The sequence below is a fragment of the Esox lucius genome, chromosome 13, assembly GCF_011004845.1.
Source record: "Esox lucius isolate fEsoLuc1 chromosome 13, fEsoLuc1.pri, whole genome shotgun sequence".
NCBI classification, from domain to species: domain Eukaryota; kingdom Metazoa; phylum Chordata; class Actinopteri; order Esociformes; family Esocidae; genus Esox; species Esox lucius.
Window position 1 is genome coordinate 39,303,982 of NC_047581.1, and position 22,607 is coordinate 39,326,588.

The 22,607-nt window shown below is 39.3% G+C and overlaps 1 protein-coding gene across 5 annotated transcripts in view; it reads left to right on the forward strand.

The window, feature by feature from the left end:
- Nucleotides 1-436: 436 nt before the first annotated feature.
- smarca2 (SWI/SNF related, matrix associated, actin dependent regulator of chromatin, subfamily a, member 2) overlaps nt 437-22,607 on the forward strand; it is a 68,243-nt gene continuing 46,072 nt past the window's right edge. For 4 of the 5 annotated variants that reach the window (XM_029124838.2, XM_029124839.2, XM_029124840.2 and 1 more), the window contains exons 1-10: nt 437-543; nt 1,864-2,086; nt 2,298-2,430; nt 2,934-3,290; nt 5,732-5,833; nt 5,957-6,203; nt 12,596-12,722; nt 12,878-13,051; nt 21,499-21,672; nt 21,857-22,027. In XM_029124838.2, the coding sequence (XP_028980671.1) occupies nt 1,874-2,086; nt 2,298-2,430; nt 2,934-3,290; nt 5,732-5,833; nt 5,957-6,203; nt 12,596-12,722; nt 12,878-13,051; nt 21,499-21,672; nt 21,857-22,027 (1,698 nt within the window). In that variant the 5' untranslated portion in view covers nt 437-543; nt 1,864-1,873. Of the gene's footprint in view, nt 544-1,863; nt 2,087-2,297; nt 2,431-2,933; nt 3,291-5,731; nt 5,834-5,939; nt 6,204-12,595; nt 12,723-12,877; nt 13,052-21,498; nt 21,673-21,856; nt 22,028-22,607 lie in introns of those variants that run through there. The other variant, XM_029124841.2, reaches the window with a different exon arrangement.

The following is a 22,607-nucleotide window of genomic DNA, read 5'->3' on the forward strand; positions in this document are numbered from 1 at the left end:
GTGTTGCATCACCTCTAATTTTAACAATACTCTCTATAAGCATTTGGGAACTGAGGAAACCAAGTGCTGTAGTTTTGAAAGTGAAATGTTTTCCCATTCTTGCTTGTTATTGGATTTCAGCTGCTCAACAGTTTGGGGTCTCCTTTGTCGTATTTTTTGTTTCTTGAATGAGTAGGTGTGTCCAAACTTTGGACTGGAATCGTTTGTATTTACATATTTATTAAGTTACATTCCAAGTTCATGTTAATAAACTTTGCTAGGGCCACTGTAATGACAAGATAAGGTATGTTGACGTACGGAGACTGACTTTTCCAGTGATTTCTAAGCGGTCTATATTAGTCCCGCCTCAAAACGGAGAAAGTGATATGTGCTGTGTTCTTCAACCAATCATTATCCAGACTGGTGTTATTTCTCGAAGTCTAGACAAATCAGAAAACCCTGAACGTAAAGCTGTCAGAAAAACAGAGGGGGAGGGACCGTACAGTGCATATTTTAAAGCAGTAATATTACTTTCAGACTGAATTCGGTTTATTCTACCTTAAGGTAAATGTAGTAACTTTTGCTGAATCGAAATAATATTCATGACAAACAATTATAATCCGTAACATTGATGGCTAGCTAGCTTGTTATTAGCAATGTTGTTAGCATGTTGTTACAGAGACATTACAGTATGCACGTTGCTGGCAGGCTTGTGCTAACTCTGGTAAAGTTAGCTAGTTAGCCCCCGTTAGCTGTCGTAGTGGAATTGGAACTATGCGTTCTGTTTAAATACGTTTCTGTATCATGAATTGATGTAGAAATTACACGTTTGTATTGCCTAATAAATGTGCAATGTGGTAACGAAAAATATATTATACATCTTCTGTTATTTCCCCAAATTAACGGCGTATTTGGTTAATAGCAACGTCCATGTTAGAAGTTAAGAGAAACAGCTACATTCGGGGAAGCTATGAGCCAATCAGCTCCACTTGTCTCGTTAAAATGATGCCCAACAACTATATACAATTTGGGGGTTACATTGTAGCAAGAAGGAAAATACCTTTATTTTGACATGCACCCAATAATCGTATGGATACTTTTAAGCAAAATATCTGACTAGTGTAACGTTGTAGTTATACAACTGATATAAAAACCGTTGACAGAGCTGCAAAATTAAGGCCTGATTTCAGATTTGAGAGTTCTATCAGGAAATGACAGTTCAGTCGACCCTCCTAAATTTCGGCACACTGTACCGTTATTTTTGTCATCACATCGCCATGTTTGAAGTTTATAGTTACATAGTTTAAGTGACAATTTCAGACATGGATGGTGTTGGTTTTCATTTCAAGGCTACTTTGTTGAAATTTGTGAAACTAAGCGTCATTAATGCTCACACATTCGATAATCCTGTACGCGGCTAGCTAATAGCCTAGATACAATCATTAATATATTTTTTAAAGCTAAGCTATATTTGACATTATATACCCGCTCTGTTTGCGTTTCTGAAACTCCTGATACATTACTTCGCTGCGCGTCTGTCACTGTGTCGACAGGCCTCTCAGCTCGGAGGAGGCGTGTCTGTTTAGGACATTGTTATACAAAATAAATGTTCACTAATGTTCTCCTGAGTTTCCTTCCGAGGCTTAATCAGACTAATGTGTGACATATATTTGTTTCTATAAATACATACACTTATTAGGTCTGTGAAACAATTATTTTATTCGTAATTCCATGATCAATTATGACTTGATGTGTAGATAATGTGTGTGTCCTATCTACAGAAATGAAGACAATATATAATCTATCAATAATAAACAAATCACTAACAAAAAAATTATGAAACAAATCTAATAACTTCCTTTCAACTTTCCATTGACATGGCAGAGTTCAATAGATGTCCACCCCTATGGAGCAGGCTGGTGGCATGTCCCAGACCCACCCGGGCCCCTCCCCAGGACCAGGCCCCTCCCCAGGACCAGGCCCCTCCCCAGGACCAGGCCCCTCCCCAGGCTCTGTACACATGATGGGTCCTAGCCCTGGCCCCCCCATCCTACAGGGACCATTGGCTGGGGACTACCTTCAGGACACCATGCACACCATGCACAAGGTATCCTTCAATTCCGCACAACCCTATGATTTCATGGACTAGATACATCTTATTGAGCATTTGTATGTAAATTCATTCTGTGAAAAATAATTCATTCTCGAATATAAAACAACAGGCCCCTACACCATAATGCTACTATAGTGGCTGCATTTTATGTACATTTCAGTAGAGCAGAGGTCCAGTAAACCCATTAATGTTGATGTGTTTTCAGCCATTGGAGGGTCTTCATGAGAAAGGGATGGTAGAGGACATGAACTATGGGCAGATGAAGGGTGTTGGGATGAGGGCTTTACATAGTGGCATGGGGCCTCCACAGAGCCCCTTGGACCAGCACAGCAACCAAGGTAACACATCTCAATATAGAACTGCAACCTATTACACCAGATTCTGAATCACATTCATGAGCTATATATATTTGCACACACTGGCCTGATAATAATATACTAATATAACACACTGTATAGCATGAAAACCTATGACATATGTATAGCCCACTGGCCTGATAATAATATACTAATATAACACACTGTATTGCATGTACACCTATGACATATGTATAGCACACTGGCCTGATAATAATATACAACTATAACACACTGTATAGCATGTACACCTATGACATATGTATAGCACACTGGCCTGATAATAATATACTAATATAACACACTGTATAGCATGTACACCTATGACATATGTATAGCACACTGGCCTGATAATAATATACAACTATAACACACTGTATTGCATGTACACCTATGACATATGTATAGCACACTGGCCTGATAATAATATACAACCATAACACGCTGTATTGCATGTACACCTATGACTGATGTCCCTCCTGTAGGCTACATGTCCCCCCACCCTTCCCCCATGGGTGTCCAAGAACACGCCTCCAGCCCCCTGTCCCGGGGCGGGCCTACGCCTCCCATGGCTCCTGCCTCGGGCCCCATGATGCCCCAGATGGACCCCCAGTCAGCTCTGGGTCCCCAGGGGCCTCAAGGCCGTGGCCCCTCCTCCTTCAGCCCTGTCCAATTACAGCAGCTTCGGGCCCAGATCCTGGCATATAAGATCCTGGGGAGGGGCCAGCCATTACCTGAGAACCTGCAGCTTGCGGTCCAGGGAAAGAGGAGTCTACCCACCATGCAGCAACAACAACAGCAACAGCAACCGGGCACAGGCAGCCCATACATCAGATCCCCTGGTAAGTGTTGTTGACCCTGATATGTGTCATTACCCCCAGTAGGTGTTATCTCCTGGTAGGGGTTGTTTCCCCCTGGAAGGTGTTTTTTTCTTCTGGTAGGTGTTGTTATACTATGGTAGGTGTTTTTATCTCCTGGTAGGTGTTGTTATCTCCTGGTAGGTGTTGTTATCTCCTGGTAGGTGTTGTTATCTCCTGGTAGGTGTTGTCTTAGGGAGTTTTACCTAGCCACTGAAATTCAACACTACTGTTGTTTGCTCCTTGGGGTTTAAGGCCGGGTGTTTTGTAAAAGCACTTTGTGACCACTGTTGATGTAAAAAGGGCTTTATAAATACATTTGACTGATTGATTGTTGACCCTGGTAGGTGTTTTTATTTCCGGGTAGGTTTTGTTACTTTCTGGTAGGTGTTATCTCCTGGTAGGTGTTGTTTCCCTCTGGTAGGTGTTGTTGACCCTGGTAGCTGTTGTTATCTCTTGGTAGGTATTGTTATGTTCTTGTTGGTATTATTATCTCCTGGTAGGTGTTGTTATGTTCTGGTAGGTGTTGTTATGTTCTAGTATGTTCTAGTATGTTTTATTAACTCCTGGTAGGTGTTGCTATCTCCTGATAAGTGTTGTTATGATCTAGTAGGTATAATTATCTCCTGGTAAGTGTTGTTATCTCCTAATAAGTGTTGTTATGTTCTAGTAGGTATTGTTATCTCCTGGTAAGTGTTGTTATGTGCTAGTAGGTATTATTATCTCCTGGTAGGTGTTGTTATCTCCTGATAAATGTTTTTATATTCTATTAGATATTATTTTCTCCTGGTAGGTGTTGTTATCTCCAGATAAGTGTTGTTATATTCTAGTAGGTATTATTTTCTCTTGGTAGGTGTTGTTATCTCCTGATAATTGTTGTTATGATCTAGTAGGTATTATTATCTCCTGGTAGGTGTTGTTATCTCCTGATAAGTGTTGTTATGATCAAGTAGGTATTATTATCTCCTGGTAGGTGTTGTTATGTTCTAGTAGGTATTATTATCTTCTGATAAGTGTTGTTATCTCCTAATAAGTGTTGTTATGTTCTAGTAGGTATTATTATCTCCTGTTAAGTGTTGTTATGATCTAGTAGGTATTATTATCTCCTGGTAGGTGTTGTTATCTCCTGATAAGTGTTGTTATGATCAAGTAGGTATTATTATCTCCTGGTAGGTGTTGTTATGTTCTAGTAGGTATTATTATCTTCTGATAAGTGTTGTTATCTCCTAATAAGTGTTGTTATGTTCTAGTAGGTATTATTATCTCCTGTTAAGTGTTGTTATTATCTAGTAGGTATTATTATCTCCTGGTAGGTGTTGTTATCTCCTGATAAGTGTTGTTATGTTCTAGTAGGTATTATTATCTCCTGGTAGGTGTTGTTATCTCCTGATAAGAGTTGTTATGTTATAGTAGGTATTTTTTATCTCCTAATAAGTGTTGTTATGTTCTAGTAGGTATTATTATCTCCTGGTAGGTGTTGTTATCTCCTTGTAAGTGTTGTTATGTTATAGTAGGTATTATTATCTCCTGGAAGGTGTTGTTATCTCCTGATAAGTGTTGTTATGTTATAGTAGGTATTATTATCTCCTGGTAGGTGTTGTTATCTCTTGATAAGTGTTGTTATGTTATAGTAGGTATTATTATCTCCTGGTAGGTGTTGTTACGTCTCTCTTCTTCTAGGAACTCCATTCTGCGAGTCGTAGCAACGTCTGTTTGTCATAGCAATGGTAACTATGCGCAGAACTTGTGGAGAGAAACAGTGAATCAGCAGTCAGAACGTTTGTGTGTGACACAGGCCATGGGGTCAGTCAAATCAGGCAGGCAGTCAGATCTGGCGCTGTCACCGGTATGCTCTATGAAAGGAAACGGTAGGAAGTGAGTCCACAAACATACAGTTTGGAAACTGAGTCTGTCGAGTAAAAAGCGGACCACCTTGACCCAACAGATTGGAACATATTCAAGGACAATGATACTAACATATAAGGATACTCATGCTGCTTCTGCCACCGATGAGGAGTCCATGATCCCTCTTCAGGGAGATCTAGAAAAAGCATGAATAAGTGTCTGCAAAACACAAAAATTTAGCTAGGTTGAATAACATTTCACCAGTGTTATTGCTTCTTCTGTTTGGAAAGGTATTAGACTGATCACTAACTAGAAACCAACTAGTTCTGATATAATTGTTCTGGCATGATGACATTGTATAATTGTTGTATTGCCAGGTGTTTTCATTATCATGTTGTAATATCTTGCCATGTTTGGCCATTATCATGTTGTATTGTGTTGCCAGGTATGGCCATTATTATGTTGTTTTATGTTGCCAGGTATGGCCATTATAATTGTTTATTGTGTTCCCAGGTATGGCCATTATCGGGTTGTATTGTGTTGCCAGGTATGGACATTATCATGTTGTATTGTGTTGCCAGGTATGGCCATGGCATCCATGTCTGGCCCTCCGTCAGGCCTTGGCCCCACCCCCAGCATGCCAGGACACACCCAGACCCCTGGGTCCAAACCCTGGCCTGAAGGTTAGTTAAGCCTTACCCAAACCTTATCCCTGGCTCTATTTAAGTTTTTCTTACAACGGGTAAAAAGTATTCTTTGTGTTCTTCAAATTGATTGATCAGGGATCAGTGCTATTCCCTTTTCAGGTCAGGGTAATGAGAATCCTAACAACCCCCAGAAAATGCTAGCCCCGCCCCTCAGTGGAAGACCCTCTCCTGCCCCTCCTCAAGCCCCTCCGCCTGGCCCCATGTCCGGTCCCTCCATCCCCCATCAGCCCCAGGGGCAGCAGCCGTCCCCTGTCATCACACTGCAACAGAAACAGAACCGTGTCACGCCCATTCAGAAACCACAAGGTCTGGACCCCACCGAGATCCTGCAGGAACGGGAGTACAGGTAATGGCTAAATCCTGACCTTTAAGTCATTCATCACAGTGGGTTTTTCTAACTTTTCCCTAAGCAATAATAAAAGTGAGACATTATTGTCACATTCATCAAAATCACCAAGCTTAGATTGGACCATATTAATTTAGGACTACTCAGGGCTACCATATTAGAATTTCATTTATGACATTGTAATGTGACAAGGGCGTCGGTTATGTTTTCTTCACTATTACAATCCAGAACCCCTGGCTCTGGTAGTCTCTTTCTGATAAAGGTATAATTTGGTACCTATCTATTTTTTGTAGCTATCTACAGCTATCTTTCAAAAGTATTCAGCCCTCTTGCACTTTGCCACATTTTATTGTGTCACAACAAGAAAGCAAAATGTAATTAGGGGTTTTTGCTGGCTGGTTTTGATCCGTGTTTTTCTATGTGGCAGACTGTGTCTTTAACCTTTACGCTATTTAAACAGTGGGAATGCAACTATTACCCATAGACTGTATAAATAATGGACGACGCCCTTTCGCTCTTTTCCATCTGTGAAAAATTAAGCCACCAGTGTCCTGATACGGCGCTGACATCTTGGACTTGCGTCTGCGCAGATAGCGATCTTGGGACCAGTTCTGCGCAGTAGTTATGCGCAGTAGCGAGAAGGAAGTAAAGCCGTAAAGCCGCGAAATCAACGGCCCCACCCCTGTGCCCCGCCCTCACTCTCCCTCGCAGAATGCGCATACCGTAATCAATCGCAAGTCCAAGTACAGTACAACCTTTGCTTGTTAAACCTAGACGATATGTTATAGCCTAACTTACATCATGTTTAACCTTAATTTAGAATAGGCCTAATACAAAAATAATTGGTAACTTCTAGCTAACGATCACCTGCTAGCTATTAACATGGCTATTAACGAGGCTTGTTGTCTTTTAGCTAACGTTAGCTAGCCCATTACATTTATTTACTAATTAAATAGCTTATAAATTTAACTTACCGAAAAAAATTCAAAGATCGATTGGAAATGCCAGATCGGTTAGCACAATGTACTGCAGAACAACCCATTATGTCCGTGTGAAATTATATCAATTATAGAAATTTAGAGATTAAATGTAAAGTTCCAATCTTCTCAGTCCTCCGAAGATTCAGTGGCTCCTCGGCTCAGATAGCTGTCAATCACAGCTGTGAATCACGACGTCACACCACCGTTTTTAGAGCATTAAATAACTAACTAAAAACAAACTTATTTTAAAAACAAACTCTTGAATTTACATTAGCGTGATACAAACTACAGTAAATGACAGAAACCAGCTTCGGAAAAAATATATTTGAAGGGTAATTTAATTGTTTAGTTGGTCTCGCGTCCCATTGAATAACATGGGGAGGGCGGGGTTTATGACCTATACTGGGACCACTCACCAGGGGGCGATCGAGACGTTTTGGCTTCACTTTTCAGGGCTTGTGCGGCACGCTTGCTATTACCTCAACCATTACATTTTTGCGTAAATCACAGAATGTTTATTAACAGAACTAAAGTATACTCTTGTACAAAAATTACTGTAGATGGTTGTCCATACAATAACAGTTGAATAGCTAACCACTACGCTTTGTGAACTACGAGGAAATCGAGAGCTTTGGCTGAATCTCAAATAGCATGCTACATACTATGTACTACAAGTACGTACTTTGCGGATGATGGTGAATTATGTACTTTTAATTAAGTATATAGTAAGCAAGAATGCCAGTATTGGGACCGATTGGGACATACTACCTCATCAGAAAATTGTGTCTCGACCTTAGATTATTTTTGAATATTTAGCTAGACACCATTAATCATTGTGTTAAACTGATTAACGTTTCTTATTAAGTTTACGTCGAGCCACAAATAGCATCTATGAACTGTCTGGCAACATTTCATTTCAACATTTCAGTTGACATTTTCTATGAAATGTCAGTTCTGTATTGCACATTTATTATTCTAATGTTTTGAGATACTGGATTTTCTATTTCCATTAGCTGTAAGCCATAATCATCAAGATTGAAACAAAAAAGGCTTGAAATGTTTCACATTATGTGTAATGATTCTAGAATATATGAAGGTGTCACTTTTTGATATGAACTACGGGAAAAAAAAGACTTTTCCACTGTATTATATTTTTTTCAGATGCAGCTGTATCAGTATATGTGAAAACTGACTATTTTGTCAAGTAAAAAGACGAAAGAATCATGCAAACCCCTCCTCTTTTACTGCACAAAGGGTTGTGGTCTATGTTATATTAAGCATGCACGGATGCATACTTCAAAAATCCACCAGAAATAGTCACAGGTTCTATGCTCGCTTTGACAGGGACAACAAAGTCCCATCCATTAAAGCTGAGCTCCCCCCAGATTACCATACCCTCAGATTGTCCATCGCGGATGGACAGTTCTATACACACACAAAAATTTAAATACATTAAAATAATAATAAATATATATATATATATATATATATATATATAAAACATGTATATAATTTTTTTTTAAGTAAAGGAAGTAAAAAGAATAAAAAAATATAAAATCACAATGATAAATATTTGTAAAAGCCATGTTATGAAAATTTGTTTTTAGGTAAGATTTTAAAGAATGCACTGACATAGCATCTCTGACATTCTGTGGTAGGCTGTTCCAGAGTCTAGGGGCCCATATAGCAAAGGCCCGGTTTCCTTTCATTTTCAGTCTAGACACTGGAACAGATCAGAGAGGCCTAACAGTGCAGTATGGGTTGGGCATGTCATTAATGTAATCAGGTGACCATGTAGTGCCTTAAATGTAAACAGAATAAGTAGAATTTAAAATCTGTTCTGAAATTCACCAGTAACCAATGTAGAGATGTCAACACTGGGTTTATATGAGACCTTGATTTAGTCGTTGTGAGAAGTCTTACTGCTGAATTCTGTACTTGGAGGTCACCTAGGGACTTATTGTTGAGGCATGTGAACAAAGCATTACAGTAGTCTAGGCGAGATGAAATGAAAGCTTGTATAATTTTCGTAGATAAAATCGATCTTATTTTGAATGCACGCAAGGCTGCTGGTCCTGTTGGCATCTCATGTGCTCAGAGCATGTGCTGAGCAACTGGACGAGGTCTTTACTGACATTTTCAACCTGTCACTGGCCCAGGTGGTTGTCCCAACGTGCTTCAAGACCGCAACCATTGTGCCAGTGCCAAAGCAGTCCACCTTAGGTCCTGCCTCCCTCCAACACTGGATCCCTACCAGTTTGCCTACCAATGGAACAGGTCTATAGAGGACGCCATCTCCACAGCTTTACACTCTGCCCTGACCCACCTGGACACAACCAAAACCTATATGAAAATGCTGTTCATAGAATTTAGCTCAGCATTCAACACTGTCATCCCCTCTAGGCTGGTCAACAAACTATGACCTGGGGATTGGGCCCTTTCTCTGCAACAGGACTTTGGACTTCCTAACCAACAGACCCTGGTTTGTCAGATTAGACAACTTCACCTCCTCAACCCTGATCCTGAACACCGGTGTTCCACAAGGCTGTGTGCTGAGCCCCCTACTTTATTTCGTCTTCACTAAAAACTATTTTCCTGTACACCCTCAACACCTTAATCTTGGCCTGTTCTTTTTGAGGAGGATGAAGAAGACCTGTCTGTCTTCCAAGATCCTTGTGAACCTTTACCGCTTCACAATCGAGAGCATTCTGACAAACTGTGCCACAGTGTGGTTTGGCGGATGCTCTCTGGCCAACTGGAAGGCTCTACAATGGGTGCTGAAAACCGCCAAGCACATCACTGGTGCCCAGCTCTCAGCCATCATAGAACTCCAGCATAAGTGATGTCTGCATAGGGCACGCAGCATTATCAGGGACCCGTCACATCCATGCCACAAACTGTTTGCCCTACTACCATCAGGCAGGCGGTACAGGTCTCTTCATTCCTGCACCAGCAGGCTCAGGAACACTATCTTTCCAACTTCTGTAACCCTGCTGAACTCTTGTGACCCATCATTAACCAGACCCACCCACCACTTTGTACTGCCTCTCAGGGACCTTGTTGCACTACTCTCCTTGTATTACTGGACTCCGCAGTTCAGTTGCACATGCTACTTTGTACCTTCAATTATCCTTCTTTGCACATTTAGAATTGCCAATTGTACATACATAATAGTTGATACTTGTCAATTGTCTGCCCTCTTCTATTTTCACTGCTGGTTATAGGCTAACTGCATTTCATTGTACTGTACTTGTACTGTTCAGTGACAATAAAGTTGAATCTTATCCAAATCTATTTTAGTACCCTACCAGGGCAGAGAGGAGAGAAAAAAGATATGGAGATAATGGGAGAGGAATAGAAGAGAGAGGAAGATATTAAAGAAGCGATGGAGAGGAGGGAATAGGATGAGGAGAGAATAGATGGAGAAGGGAATAGGAATAGAGAATAGATGGAGGAGGGAATAGGAATAGAGAATAGATGGAGGAGGGAATAGGATGAGGAGAGAATAGATGGAGAAGGGAATAGGAATAGAGAATAGATGGAGGAGGGAATAGGATGAGGAGAGAATAGATGGAGAAGGGAGTAGGAATAGAGAATAGATGGAGGAGGGAATAGGATGAGGAGAGAATAGATGGAGAAGGGAATAGGAATAGAGAATAGATGGAGGAGGGAATAGGAATAGAGAATAGATGGAGGAGGGAATAGGAATAGAGAATAGATGGAGGAGGGAATAGGATGAGGAGAGAATAGATGGAGAAGGGAATAGGAATAGAGAATAGATGGAGAAGGGAATAGGAATAGAGAATAGATGGAGGAGGGAATAGGATGAGGAGAGAATTGATGGAGAAGGGAATAGGAATAGAGAATAGATGGAGGAGGGAATAGGATGAGGAGAGAATAGATGGAGAAGGGAGTAGTAATAGAGAATAGATGGAGGAGGGAATAGGATGAGGAGAGAATAGATGGAGAAGGGAATAGGAATAGAGAATAGATGGAGGAGGGAATAGGTAAGGAGTGAATAGATGGAGAAGGGAATAGGAATAGAGAATAGATGGAGGAGGGAATAGGAATAGAGAATAGATGGAGGAGGGAATAGGAGAGATGGGAGAAGCAAACGGAGGAGGGTGTCTAGCTACCTGTATGTGCCTCTTCATTAATGCCCCCCATCAATGGACGATAGGAATATTTTCAAAGAGCCCCAGCGCACGTCCCCCTGCTAAACAACATTCCTCCCAGAGCGAGAACATTTTCTAGTGGAAAGACAGTTGCAGATTTTAAGAATTTAAAGACTCATTGGCACTTCATGTTGTAACACAGTAAAATGTGGTAATGAATACTTTTAAGGCACTGTTTGTTAAACTAACATGAAGAAATAAAAGACATTGCCAGCTATAAGGAATTTTTGCATTTGTTTTTGTTTTTACATGGAAGGCAATGCGCAGTGCAGACATTAACAATGCAGAAATGTTCAGTGCAGACATTAACAATGCAGAAACTTACAGTGCAGACATTAACAATGCAGAAACTTACAGTGCTGACAATTACTGTGCGGTCAACATGTTGTATTTTTGTTTAATGTTGTAGATAGGCCTGGCCTACAGAATAGTACAGTGTTTTGCCTCATGTGCCCTCATTCAGGACAAATCTTCCTCGCCAAATCATACCTGACAATTTTTTCCCCCAGTAGAGTAATTTAATATGTCTACTTTATTTACTGACTTACTGATTATTCTGCTGAGTTGACCTTTACTCACCAACCTTCTGGTAGCCAGTCACTTCTATAATAACAAACCTAGATTATAACCACAATATCAGATTCCAATGTCAAAAATGTTTTGGGGGTCTTAATGTACTGTTTTGGATTTGGCATGAAGTTCAATGACAGTAAAGTTTAATCTAATCTAAAAATGAAGTCACGGTGTATTCACGGTTGGGTTCAAAATAAAATGTTAAGACGAACTAGAACATATAGTCCCAGAACTACATTTGGTATCCTTGCCAGCTTGTTTACACTTATAAACAAAAATAGTGTTGTTTTCCCTTGCTTGAATGTTTCAAGAGAAAAGGAATGATCACTGAGTTCCATACAGTTACCTTGTTTATGTCAATAAAAGTAAAAATACCTCTAAGTTTAATTTAATTAACATTTAATTTTAAATAGTCAAATTATATTAGAATATTAGAAAAATATGTAGATTTGAAAACAAAAGTGTGAATATTATTTTGACAGTGACATTTTTTGCACACATTTTCTAAAATCCCCTAGCCTTGTTATTGCGTTCTTTTCCAGTAAGGCTTTAGTCAGCAGCAGTTGAATGAACCTGGTTGGCTAATCTGGTTGGCTGATCTACACCATCAACTCAATAAATAAGGGCGCCTCTGATTTGGTCAATAAATGTATTGTCACCCCAGACTACAGGCTCGTATCGCCCACCGGATCCAGGAACTGGAGAGTCTGCCTGGAGCTCTGCCTCCAGACCTGAGGAGTAAAGCCACTGTAGAGCTCAAGGCTCTGAGACTACTCAACTTCCAAAGACAGGTGCACTTCATATGTTTAAATCCCAACCTGCCAGTGTTTGAACGTGAAAGCCTTCTGAACCTGTACTCTGACCTGCATGCTCCAGACATCTAACAATAGTCTTAATCTCACATGTAACATATTGATATTTGGTATCTCTTGTTGTCTTCCTTCAGCTTCGTCAGGATGTGGTTCAATGCATGCGTAGAGACACCACCCTGGAGACAGCGCTGAACTCAAAGGCCTACAAGAGGAGCAAGCGCCAGACGCTGAGGGAGGCCCGCATGACAGAGAAACTGGAGAAACAGCAGAAGATGGAACAGGAGAGGAAACGAAGACAGAAACACCAGGTAACACCAGGGGATGAAGATAATGTCCAACTAGTACTTTATTGTCACATTAAGATGGTGTATATTAAACTTTCAGAGCCACTCACCCATAGGGCAGGTACAAGTTTGGCTTTACTTGATCAAAGGTCAACATTACTTTCCGCAACATTTTTATCTGCTTTTTTCTCAGAAATGCAGACCTACCAACCCATATGAATTGTGTGGTAAATATACTCAATTAGAGGTCAAAGTATTCTGGTATGATATGGCTACATACATCTTTTGTTTTAGTTTTGTTTTGAAATCTGTGCTTAAAATGTGCAAGCATCTGCCGTTCTCGCTTTTTTTTCACAGCCTGAAACAGCTGCTCTATCTTCAGTTCAATCTCTGTTTTTACTTGTAAAACAGCCTGAAACAGCTGCACCATCTTCAGTTCAGTCTCTGTTTTTACTTGTAAAACAGCCTGAAACAGCTGCACCATCATCAATTCAATCTCTGTTTTTACTTGTAAAACAGCCTGAAACAGCTGCACTATCTTCAGTTCAATCTCTGTTTTTACTTGTAAAACAGCCTGAAACAACTGCACCATCTTCAGTTCAATCTCTGTTTTTACTTGTAAAACAGCCTGAAACAGCTTCACCATCTTCAGTTCATTCTGTGTTTATTTGTAAAACAGCCTGAAACAGCTTCACCATCTTCAGTTCATTCTGTTTTTACTTGTAAAACAGCCTAAAACAGCTGCACCATCTTCAGTTCAGTCTCTGTTTTTACTTGTAAAACAGCCTGAAACAGCTGCACCATCATCATTTCAACTTCTGTTTTTACTTGTAAAACAGCCTGAAACAGCTGCACCATCTTCAGTTCAATCTCAGTTTTTACTTGTAAAACAGCCTGAAACAGCTTCACCATCTTCAGTTCATTCTGTGTTTACTTGTAAAACAGCCTGAAACAGCTACACCATCTTCAGTTCAATCTCAGTTTTTACTTGTAAAACAGCCTAAAACAGCTGCACCATCATCAGTTCAATCTTTGTTTTTACTTGTACAACAGCTTGAAACAGCTTCACCATCTTCAGTTCAGTCTGTTTTTACTTGTAAAACAGCCTGAAACAGCTTCACCATCTTCAGTTCATTCTGTGTTTATTTGTAAAACAGCCTGAAACAGCTTCACCATCTTCAGTTCATTCTGTTTTTACTTGTAAAACAGCCTAAAACAGCTGCACCATCTTCAGTTCAGTCTCTGTTTTTACTTGTAAAACAGCCTGAAACAGCTGCACCATCATCAATTCAACTTCTGTTTTTACTTGTAAAACAACCTGAAACAGCTGCACCATCTTCAGTTCAATCTCAGTTTTTACTTGTAAAACAGCCTGAAACAGCTTCACCATCTTCAGTTCATTCTGTGTTTACTTGTAAAACAGCCTGAAACAGCTACACCATCTTCAGTTCAATCTCAGTTTTTACTTGTAAAACAGCCTAAAACAGCTGCACCATCATCAGTTCAATCTTTGTTTTTACTTGTACAACAGCTTGAAACAGCTTCACCATCTTCAGTTCAGTCTGTTTTTACTTGTAAAACAGCCTGAAACAGCTGCACCATCTTCAGTTCAATCTCTGTTTTTACTTGTAAAACAGCCTGAAAACCAGATGGGATGAAATGTTTATACAAAACCATCCCTAAAATGCTGAATTTCTATTTCCCAACAGAAGGCGCACCAGCTTCTGTTGTCAAATGGAGAAGATGCATTGTCCATCTTTTCCACCACCGTCACAAAGACACACAATTATCTCCCCTCAAACAAGCAATGACAGGCAGCAACATTCAAAGTCCTTCAGTCATTTGTTGGCTGCTAATATTCTACACAGTTCAGTCAATTTATGTTCAGGTGAGAAAACAGGCCATGAAAAGAAATCAAAACTATGAAAGTACACGTGGAACCATGGAGTAACCAAAAAAGTGTTATACTGATCAGAGTAAAAAAGTTTGATTTCTCAAAGTAGCCACCACACCTTTGTCTTGATGACAGCTTTGCCAACTCATGGTATCATCTCAACCAGCTTCATGAGGTAGTCACCTGGGATGCTTTTCCAACAGTCTTTTCCATGTATGCTGAGCACTTGTTGGTTGCTTTTTCTTCACTCTGATCATCCCAAATCATCTTAATTGAGTTGAGGTCGGTTGATTGTGGAGGCCAGGTCATCTGATTCAGTGCCATCACTCTTGGTCCCTTACACAGCCTGAAGGTGTGACCTCTTGAAATGCAAGTCCCACTAAATGCAAACCAGATGGGATGGAGTATTGCAGCAGAATGCAGTGTCACCAGCAAAGTACCCCACACCATCACACCTCCTCCTCCATGCTTCATGGTGGGGACCACCCACTCTGCGACTCACAAAGACACAGTGGTTGGAACCTAAAATCTCGAATTTGGGCTAATCTGACCAAAGGACAGATTTCTACCGGTCTAATGTCCATTTCTAATGTTTCCGGGCCCAGTAAGTCTCTTCTTCTTATTGGTGTCATTCAGTTGTGGTTTCTTTTCAGGAATTCATCCATATAGGCCTGAGTCATGCTATCTCCTCTGAACAGGTGATGTTGAGATGTGTCTGTTTCATGAACTCTTTGAAGCGTTTATTTTAGCTGTAATATGAGGTGTAGTTAATCCCAGATTTTTGAGACTGGTAACTCTTTTGAACGTATCCTCAGTAGCAGAGGTAACAGTGGCTCTTCTCCTCATGACAGCCAGTTTCATTATAGCGCTTGATGGGTTTTGCAAATGCACTGAAAGAAACTTTCAAAGTTTGTACATTTTCCAGATGACTGACCTTCATGTCTTAACATATTGATTTACTGTTGTTTCTCTTTGCTTATTTGAGCTGTTTTTGCCATAATACGGACTACTACAGTACAGACAGAATGATGGTATTCTGTATACCAGCCCTAACTTGTCACAACACAACTGATGATTAAAATGCATTAAGAAGGAAAGATTTCCACAAATTAACTTTTAACAAGGCACAGCTGTTATTGGAATGCCTTCTAGGTGACTATATCATGAAGCTGGTTGAGAGAATGCAAAGAGTGTGCGTAGCTGACGTCAAGGCAAAGGGTGTCAACTTTGAAGAATCTATTACATTAAATGTATTTTGATGTGTTGACACATTTTTCAAAATTTTTCCATCTGTTACTTCATAGATTTTATGTTTTCACCATTATTCTACAATGTGGAACATAGTGAAAAATAAGAGATTCCCTTGAATGAGTAGGTGTGTCCAAATTTTGAACTGGTACCGTATATGCAGCTTGACTTGACAAAACAGGCTCAGCCCTATATGTTTTATTGATCAAACATTGTTGTTTCTTCTATTCTGTATACAGGAAGCCCCCGATAATCTCTTTAAAATGTAAATCTTATCATAGCTCAAGTTAATCCAAAACATTTATGTATGTTTTTCAAAAGAGAATAGGCGATAATCAGCATCATGTTGGCAGAAAACCTGAGGAAGAACCCTGATTTTACATGACATTTTTGTTTTTGTTGGCCTATAGCCAAGACCTCCAACTTGGCTGTCTTCTGTTGCACACATTTCATGGAAAGGTCAGAGAGTGTCGCTGCTGCATTGGATAACCACTTACAGAAATGATTCAGGGATGGCCGGGCTTCAGATAAAAGTGCCTGTTATTTCAACATTGTTTGTCTGCATCAGCATTGTATACCCATAATTGCCAATTCAGTTGAATTGGACAATGAAAATTATTTGAAAACAACATGGAAATGTCCTTTCAAAGCTTTCTTTCAAAAGCGTGTTTTCCATTACCCCCCAGACAGAACCTAATTAATCAAAACACTTGCTCAAGTTGGAACACATTTTTCCCATCTTCAATCAACCAGGAGTTGAAAAAGAACTGTCAGCATTTGGAAAGCATTATAGCTTGTTTATCCCATCAGTTGTTATACACTTCATGGTAATATATTTCTGTAGGGCCAGAATGTGTGCAATCATCAGTCTTGTTTAGAGGTAGAACGGAATTGGGGGAGAAGAACTATGAGTGTTGTTGTTTTCTTGGTTTCAGATATTCAGAAACATTCAACTATGCATAGAACTTAGTAGGGAATCAACTTAATCTATTGAATAGTTATGAATGTCGCAGTGATTTGTATTAAAGCTGACTTTAAAGTGGTTGGCTGCCTATAAAGGAAGGTCAAATAAACAACCCAGGCCATGGGCACGCTTTGCCCAAAAATATGAAAATAAAATGCTTTTATACTTATAAAGCCAAAAATATGTATTTTATGAATGATTGTCAGGATTATTGTAAATTAAATCAACTTACATCAAATCTGCATCATAAATATATTCTTTATGTAAATCTCAGGATTAGGGAACTGTATTGTGGCCTTCCATGGCTTTCTGTTTCCCTCAGGGATTAAAATGAGTTAAAACGCATGTAAAATCCATTTGTGATCTTTAATGATGTTAAGAGAATCTTGATTCCTATTTTGGATCAAATAAAAAACGGTTCTTATCTCCATTTTTCATGTTTGGTAGTATCGATTGTACCGAAGAATGATTGCACATGTCACAAAATGATATCAAACCTTTGCAAGAAGGACAGAAAGTTACCATCATCATGGCAAGTGATAACTCATCAACTAGTGTGTCACAGTAACTCGTGCTAGTCAATAACTCCTCAACTAGTGTATCTCAATAACCTGCGCTAGTCAATAACACCTCAATTATTGTACCACAATAACCCACGCTAGTCGATAACACCTCAACTAGAGTATCTCAATAACCCGCACTAGTTGATAACACCTTAACTAGTGTATCTCAATAATACACGCTAGTTGATATCACCTTAACTAGTGTATTTCAATAACCCGCACTAGTCGATTACCCTTCAACTACTGTATCTCTATAACTTGCACTAGTCAATAACACCTCAGTTACTGTATCTCAAGAATCTGTGCTAGTCGATAAAACCTCAATTACTGTACCACAATAACCTGCTCTAGTTGATATCACCTCAACTACAGTATCTCAATAACCTGCACTACTCGATAACACCTCAACTAGTGTATCTCAATAATACACGCTAGTCGATAACACCTCAACTAGTGTATCTCAATAATACACGCTAGTCGATATCACTTCAACTAGTGTATCTCAATAATACACGCTAGTCGATATCACCTCAACTAGTGTATTTCAATAATACACGCTAGTCGATATCACCTCAACTAGTGTATTTCAATAATACACACTAGTCGATAACACCTCAACTAGTGTATTTCAATAATACACACTAGTCGATAACACCTCAACTAGTGTATCTCAATAATACACGCTTGTCGATAACACCTCCCCTAGTGTATCTCAACAATACACACTAGTCGATAACACCTCAATTACTGTATCCCAATAACGCGCACTAGTCGATATCTCGATATCTAGTCGATGTATCTCAATAACCCACGCTTGTCGACAACATATCAACTGGTGTATAATAATAATAATAATAATTAATAACACCCATGTTAAAATACCTTGTGATGTAAAAGAATGAGACAAAGATAAATCAAATAAATGTCAGAACTTTTTCCACCTTTAATGTGATGTATAATGTGAACAATTCAATTGAAAAACAAACTGAAATCTTTAAAAGGAAAAAGAAAAATTCACAATAACCTAGTTGTATAAGTTTGCACACCCTTATACTAATACTTTGTTGAAGTACCTTTTGATTTTATTACAGCACTCAGTCTTTTTGGGTAGGAGTCTATTAGCATGGCACATCTTGACGTGGCAATGTTTGCCCACTTTTCTTTGCAAAAGCACTCCAAATCTGTCAGATTGCGAAGACATCTCCTGTGCACAGCCCTCTTCAGATCACCCCACAGATGTTCAATTGGATTCAGGTCTGGGCTCTGGCTGGGCCATTCCAAAACGTTCATCTTCTTCTGGTGAAGCCATGCTTTTGTGGATTTGGATGTGTGCTTTGGGTTGCTGAAATGTGAACTTTCTAACAGACACCTGAAGGTTTTGTGCCAAAATTGGCTGGTATTTGGAACTGTTCATAATTCCCTCCACCCTGACTAAGGCCCCGGTTCCAGCTGAAGAAAAACAGCCCCAAAGCATGATTCTGCCACCACCATGCTTCACTGTGGGTATGGTGTTCTTTGGGTGATGTGCAGTGTTGTTCTTGCGCCAAACATACCTTATGGAATTATGGCCAAAACGTTCAACCTTGGTTTCATCAGGCCATAACACATTTTCCCTTTTGGGGGACTTGATGTTTGTTTTTGCAAACTTCAGCCGGGCGTGGATGTTTTTCTTTGTAAGAAAAAACTTCTGTCTTGACCCCCTACCCCATAGCCCATTCACATGAAGAACACGGGGAGATTGTTTTCACATGTAGCACACACCCAGTACTTGCCAGAAATTCGTGCAGTTTCTTTAATGTTGCTGAAGGCCTCTTGGAAGCCTCCTTGACCAGCTTTCTTCTCGTCTTTTCATCAATTTTGGTAAGGTCTCTGTTGTGCTATATTTTCTCCACTTAATGATGACTATCTTCACTATGTTCCATGGTATATCTAATGCTTTGGAAATTATTTTGTACCATTCTCCTGACTGATATCTTTCAACAATGAGATCCCTCTGATGCTTTGGAAGCTCCCTGCGGACCATGACATTTGCTCTGAGATGCAACTAAGAAAATGTCAGGAAAATCCTACTAGAACAGTTTGAATGTGATTGATTAATTCTGAACATAGCCACATCCCCAGTTATAAAAGGGTGTGCACACTTATGCAACCAGGTTATTGTAAGGTTTTTATTTTACATTTTTCCCCCTTGAAGAATTTCAGTTTGTTTTTCAATTGAATTGTTCACATTATAGGTCACATTAAAAGTGGTTCTGACATGATTTATCTTTGTCTCATTCTTTTACATCACAAAAACCGGCATTTTAACAGGGGTGTGTAGACTTTTTATATCCACTGTATATAATTATTTTCAATGTAAAAGAAGTAAAATGTATACAAATATATAAAATATATAATATATATATATAAAATCACAATAATAAAATATTCCTAATAGTTATACAAATTTGTTTTTAGGTAATATTTAAAAGAATGCACTGACATAGCATCTCTGACATTCTGTGGTTGGCTGTTCCAGAGTCTAGGGGCTTTTTTTCAGATGATCTGAGAGGCCTAACAGTGCAGCATTTGTATAGCATTATAGCATGTCACTAATGTAATCAGGTGCCAGATCATTTAGTGCCTGAACTTCACCGGTTCCCAATGTAGAGCTGTCAACACTGGGTTTATATGAGACCTTGATTTAGTCGTTGTAAGAAGTCTGGCAGCTGAATTTTGTACAACTTGGAGTTCACCTAGGGATATATTGTTGAGGCATGTAAACAAAGCATTACAATAATATAGGTGAGATAAAATGAAAGCATGTATACTTTTTTCAGTGTCCTCAAAAGATAAAACCTTTCTTATTTTGGCAGTTGGTAAAGTAGGTAAAAGCATGACTGCACAAGTTTTTTCTGTTACATTCAAATTGTATGTCTGGATCAAAGAAAACTCCCAGATTTCTGGCCACAGGCACAATGTTTTTGTCTCAATAACCTGTGCTAGTCAATACCACCTGAACGAGCGTATCTCAATAACCCACGCTAGTTGAAAACACCTTCAACTAGTGTATCTTAATAACCTGCGCTTGACAATACCACCTCAACTACAGTAGCATATCTCAATAATCTGTGCTAGTCAATAACACCTCAACCAGTGTATTTCAATAACCCACGCTAGAACACCTGAACTGGTGTATCTGACTTACCCACTTTAGTCAACAACAGCTCAATTAATAAACCTCAATAACCCGCAATTCTCACCAATACCTCAAGCAGACAATTTCTAATCTCATTATAAATTATTTTAGTTTTGACTTTAGCACTGAGAAAAACTCTCATTGAAGGCAGTAGTTTCATGTATTTTTTAATACTATAATAACAGTTCTGAATGTTCTGTAAAAATAAATACATTTTGCTTTATTGTAAAAAAAACAAAAAACAGTTGCCTTGGCGTTGAAGTGGGCGTATATTAGTATATTAGAATATTCTCCCTTTTATTGTATCTCTTCTTACACAGTAAAAACTTACTTGATCCTAGAGTGGATGCATGACAGTGGACTCATAAAAGCCATAAAAGGTTAGGTTGCTTATCTTGAGATATTGGTGCACTGGCAATCGCTTAGCAGTTAAAACAAAAATTTAAACTAAAACTGATTTTGTCAGGCCTATAGACAGTTGATGTTTATAGTTGAGGAAAGGGGAGTGTCTGCTAAATAAATGAAAACAAATGAAAATCTAATGTCTAATAAATATTAATCCTTTTTCACATGGGAACATGACCTACATTCTTTGTTTTTCTCTATTTGTCTATATGTCTCTAGGAGTATCTGAACAGTATTTTGCAGCATGCCAAGGACTTTAAGGAGTACCATCGCTCCATCTCTGGAAAAATGCAGAAGCTGACTAAGGCCATCGCCACCTGGCACACCAACACAGAGAGAGAGCAGAAGAAAGAGACAGAGAGGATTGAGAAGGAGAGGATGAGAAGACTCATGGTGAGTTAGAGGAAGAGAAGACTTGTCGTGAGTTAAAATGTACATTATAATGGGTTTTGCTTGTTGACCTGTGACCTTTAACCTTTTACTGGCAGAGGATGAGGACGGCTACAGGAAGATTTCTGGTTCAGTGCTAGTCTCTTAGTTCAGTCTCTTGACCTCTACCATTTAATCCCTGTTTTAGGCAGAGGATGAGGAGGGCTACAGGAAATTGATCGACCAGAAGAAGGACAAACGTCTGGCGTACTTGCTGCAACAGACGGACGAGTACGTGGCCAACCTGACTGACCTTGTCTACGAACACAAGGCTGCTCAGGCCGCAAACATGAAGAAGAAGAAAAAGAAGAAGAAGAAGGTGAGAAACCTATAAGAATCTCTCGGTGTGATGAAATTGGCTAGTTTTGCAATTCAAGCTCAATCTAGAGAATTTTTAATTGATTCAAGTTGGGCGTCTATTGGACTTTGCATCCTACTGGCAGTTTTACACAGCCACACTATTGTGAATATACTGTCATGACTCAAACCAGCTAGGGACCTTTGGCTTGCAGCAGCATCAGTAGCTTTATTGTGTTGTATTACTAGTTACTTTCTGTTACTATTAGTGCTGTATCAGTAATAATTTCCTGTTAATGTCATTGTTTCATCACAAGTTACTCCCTGTTAATGAAGATTTTTCACCAATTCTGTGTTATCTTTTTCTAAATTCTTATTCTTTTCATGGTTCCATATTAACATTCTAGACAGTAGTGGTGGGCAGGTCTACTCATACAGGACCGCACAGAGGGTAGATAAAATAACATATAAACCACATGGGAAAGGACTGTTCATTTGAACTAAATCACAATTACAAATGCAGCCTTAAAGGTCACATTAGGATCATTTCCAATTAGCAGTACATAAGTGTCAGCTATGAAAGCAATTTGATATTTGAGTTT